Here is a 4,813-nt window from a genome sequence, read left to right as displayed (position 1 = left end):
GTCTTTATTTTACAATTAAAATATATGTTTATCAAATAAAGTCTAATGTTACAACTAATCGTGGATCCCTTTAAGGACGATTTCCTACATATTGTAGAACTGAAGAAATCAAACTGATTAAGCTGTTTTATCAAAGGGTTTTCAGAGAGAAGCACGTTATCACTTCCTAGATTTGTATTAATTTGTCCTCTGCTGCATCCTCACAGACTGTACTGAGAGAGAAAACAAGTTTCAGCTGAGACGAACTATTAAAACACAAATCATCTCAGAGGGACTGAATGGAAACTGTCCAACAGGTAGTTTGTCATAAATCTAAATGAAAGTACTGAATGAAGAAAATAAAACAGACTTGTGAGAACTTCCTCCACATACTCACTGATAAAGGGTGCAACTTCTCATCAAAGATGTCCAGTGACCTGTCTGAGTCCCTGAAAACAAACATCCATGGTTAGAAACCCAGACATGTTGGATTTAAAAACTAAACAATGGAAGACTTTAACCTACCTGTTTTTGATGTGGTAGTATATCGCTAAAGTGACACTAAAGAGAAAGGAAGTAAAAACATGTATGTCAAGTTAGTTTTTTTCATTATTTTAAACTACAAAATAAACAACTGAAGGAAGTGTTGTGTCAGAATTTATGGTGACAAAACTGGCAAACTCAGCAGGAAAGCCGAGGACAAATGACAATCCAATCTTACTGAAACAAGAGATTTTTGTCCCAAATGTGGAGAAACATCTGTGATGCCTTCAAACATCTGTTCCGTATTACTCTAGGATTACAGCYCTGTTATGTAACAGGATTTTTCTCATCTGAAACAAATAGTTCTCCAGCAACGTTTAACCGTTTGAGTGGATTCTCACCATTTGATTGTACTCTTGAGGTTGGGCTGGCTGACGGTGCTGTCGTCTATGAAGATGGTAGAACAGGAGCTGTATTTCTTTGATAACGGACCAGGGGACACCTGAAGACAGGAAACAAAACACAGCATGAAAGTTTGTTAACGTCAGCTGTTTGAAATAAATGGTCGTGTTTTGGGCAGAAAAAGCAACAGAAAGAAACAAGTTCARTGTCAGGTATTAACTCTGGTTCTTGCTAAGAACTTCTCGGTTCTGGTTGAGTTCAGTACTTTGGTGTTTTCACACAAACACAAGCTGCGTTTCCATTGACCATGGAAATGCGCAAATTAGAATTTCAAAAATAAATTTGCTCAATGGAAACAAGTCAATTTAAAAAAATAATTATGTTTTTCGACAAAATGTTTTTGCGCTAGGATGAAGTGGTTTTTCGGCCGTATCGAAATTGGTATTTTTCGCAAAACTGCAATGGAAACACTTTTTTCGCATCACGGGAGTCACGTGATCAACAACCGGCTGTTTCTACTGGTGAAAAAGATGATGATGAAGAAGATAACAGGAAGTAGAAGTAGTAGTAATATCACAGAAGTAGTATAAAATAGTAAACTCACCGACTACAATTTCCCAAAAACACAGCATACGTAGCCGCTCCCAAGTAGGGACTTGTCTCTGGAAAGCCTCGATAAAAGACGCCGATGTCTCCTCTGATGATGAGCGCTAGTGTCGTGGTAGCAACATGCTATGTGCTGCCATGTTTGTAATGACTTATTGCGAGAACAAACGTATTCACGTGTGACTTTAATAGCATTTCTTACTTAATGGAAACACCGCAGTTGCAAAACTGTGTTTTTTCGACATTAACAGAATATCGACAAAGTTTTGCGCACATTTGTAAGGGAAACGCAGCTAGTCACTGACTATTATTGTGGTCATTTATTGACATATTTGGTAGAAGAAACAATGTAAATATAAATACAAACAAACAGGAGTAAGAAACATTGGGCCTCATGCAAGAACATGTTCATATTCTTATCCTAAATTTCTCTTACTTTTGTTCGTACAAAGGTTTCGTACGAACATGTCACGTCAGATTCAACAAACACTTCTATCTTCAGGAAAAGTGCGTAAATGAGCTGCGTAAATTCACCTGTTCGTATCCAGCTGCTCGTGCACGAGGAGAGGTTATTTACATAATTACCACCCCAAAAACACCATATAAGGCTATGTTTCCTGCCCCACATACCAGGAAGTGTCCATTCATAAATGACATTGCAAAGTAAAAAAGAAGAACTTTACAAGTTCAGAGATTGTAGTCCTGCTCTCCGAGTTCGAGAAAGAAATCTGTTCTCGTTAGCAGCATCATGTGGAATTAAAGGAGCTGCTTAAAGGAATGAAATGTGTTGTTAATGTCGTGTCTCCTGTGGGTCGTTACAGTCATAGAAATAAAAATATAAATCATATTCATCTCTCTCTCTAGTCCTGCTCCGGTTTTGCTTTGGTCAAATATTTTTAATTTAAGTGGAAACAACTGTGTTACTGTGTTTACATTTATTCAGAAGAAGGCTGACCCCCCATAGCAAGTGACAGATGCGGTTCTGAAAAGACGCATTTTAAAACGTCTCCAAACTTCAATTAATGCATAATTTAAGTTGTTTTTTAGTTTGTGATTTTCATATTAATATTGTAGTCCTATACAACAGCATTAAAAGACAATTTAACTTAATCTAATCAATTTATGTCATTAAAATCTAATTCCATTTCAAACAGAATAACCTACTGTCAACATAATTATGGAGTGTGATTTATTTTCAACTTGAAATATTTTCTAAATAATGAAATATAAAGTTATTATGGAGGAAAACCCGTCTGGATAACAGCAGACTGACTGCTCGTAAAATATACGACAGGTCTGGACCACTCGTGAATTTTGTTCGTATCTGAAAAAAATCTTAGAATACGAAAACATTGGTGAATGCCACAAATTCTCCTAAATCACTCYTACGCACAARTTAASAACAAATCTGTMTGTACGAARYGTTCTTGCATGAGGCCCATTGGTTTTACCGACAAAACTAGTTGCCATAAAAAAGATTTAGATGAAATATTAAAACTCTYATGTAAAATCAGACACTTACATGGGTGACATGGTTTATGTGGTTGCTTTTCCTCCTGTCCCTCACTGGAAAAAAACAAGGACACGTCCAAACAGAGTCAAATGAAAGCAGCACCAATCACATGGCATTTTTAGAGCTCTGAATAAAAAACATAAAAACTCAAGATTAACTCTCATATAAAAGTAAGGAATTTAAAAACATCCCACCACAGTTTTTTTCCAAAATAAAAACTAAAATAAGGAGAGAAAGTTTAGGACCACAGGGACACGACTTGGCTTATCGGTGAAATGATAGATTCTCAATAACTTTTCATTCAGGCAGGCTTCATGCAGGTTTCAGTAAGTTACATTTTTGTTTCAAGACCTTTTAAGACCATTAAGAATGATATTTAAGACCAAACCGAGGCATTAACAGAAACACTCTAATGGTCCCAGAAATATTAACATAGAAACCTTTTATTGCATCAATTTAGCTATTAAAGAACATTTAATTTTAACAGAAGAACACTAAATTATTTTAATGAAACAATCATATCTATGAGACCTTCACATTGACTGCCGTGGACCGCTTCCAACTGAGTGCAGAAATCATTGATTTCAATCTGAGTCTCTGGCACAGTTTCTCATGTTGAAACCACAAGCAGTGGACATGACTGAACTTCTTTGTTTMTTGGGCGGGTGAATAAGATGCCGTGTGCGAGGGGTTTTAGCAGCAAAGAGGTTGAAAACATAGAAGTAAACTGTGCCGTTGTTTGTCTGCAGTTATCACAGGATTTGTAGTTTAACCACAGACCAAGACCTGTAGAAAAATTAGCACCTCATGAAGACAGATCACATCAACCTCTGATTACGGTCCTTTGCTCTATTTATTTATGCAGCAACACTTCTTAGGAATGACCAAAAGTAAGAATATTAAGACTTGACAAAATTAAATTCAAGACTTTGGATCAATCAATCTGGGGACTGAAGACTTTTTAGGCCTAAAATTTAGATTTTCAATTTTTAGACCTTTTTTAGACTTTTTAAGATGAACCCTGTGTAAGGTGAAAACCTGACTCATCCAAAGGGCCTGATACACTCGCACAGAGTCAACAAGTTAGACGCGGACCTCCTGAAAACAGACAGGAGAACTGACTGGTTGAGTTTTGATAGAGGATATTAATCAAAAGGGTCTGGGGTTGCCGGACTTCTTTACGTCTAACCCTACTAACATCCAACTGTTTTTTGTTTTCCGCCAGGCAGTTTTTCAAACTTTCACTATAGTTTAGGGGTGTAAGAAAATATCGATACAGTATCAGGAAATGAAATATCGCGATATTTCATTTCCTGATACTGTATCGATATTCTAAAGCCCTGTATCGATTTTTTATTTAGGTTTAAAATGTCAACTTTCCTGCCAGCCTTCCATTTTTATGTTGTAGTTCAGTCTCTGACCTCTAGTTGGCAGCAGTGAGCCAGACATTTGGCTCCTCTACCTCTTGAGCGCCAGAGAGTAAGAGAGCATTAGCCTTGTGAGTAAAGATTAGCTTCATGCACCGATATCTGAATCTGAGCAGAAAAGACCGACACCCTRTGCCTTCTAAGCTGAGGTAAGGTTACAAACAGTTACTTATTTGTCAGAATGTCTGTATTTTAAGACAAATTAAGTGTCTTGTGCGCTTTTTTTCCCAACCTTATGGAAGGCAGGCATGCATATATAGCACATGCGTCTAGTGTCTCGAGCGAGCTCGYCACTCCCCCCGTGACATAAAACTCTGTAGCTCTCAATGTCTGGCTGATGATCACATCAAAGTCCATATACTTTAAGTTTATCCTGCTGTGTTCCCTTCAAAAACAGTTTAAC

The 4,813-nt window shown here is 37.1% G+C and overlaps 1 protein-coding gene across 1 annotated transcript in view; it reads right to left on the bottom strand.

Annotated features, from left to right (window-relative positions):
- Positions 1-4,813, bottom strand: part of LOC106533725 (cyclin-Y-like protein 1) — a gene marked incomplete at its 3' end in the record, with an annotated part of 8,120 nt that overhangs the window by 1,946 nt on the left and 1,361 nt on the right. Inside the window, 4 exon segments of the mRNA XM_014030149.1 lie at positions 377-428; positions 505-540; positions 864-964; positions 2,993-3,036. Of these exon segments, the coding sequence (XP_013885603.1) occupies positions 377-428; positions 505-540; positions 864-964; positions 2,993-3,036 (233 nt within the window).

Source organism: Austrofundulus limnaeus, unplaced genomic scaffold, assembly GCF_001266775.1.
Source record: "Austrofundulus limnaeus strain Quisiro unplaced genomic scaffold, Austrofundulus_limnaeus-1.0 Scaffold1007, whole genome shotgun sequence".
In the NCBI taxonomy this organism is placed as follows: Eukaryota; Metazoa; Chordata; class Actinopteri; order Cyprinodontiformes; family Rivulidae; genus Austrofundulus; species Austrofundulus limnaeus.
This window is presented reverse-complemented; position numbering and strand designations above follow the sequence as displayed.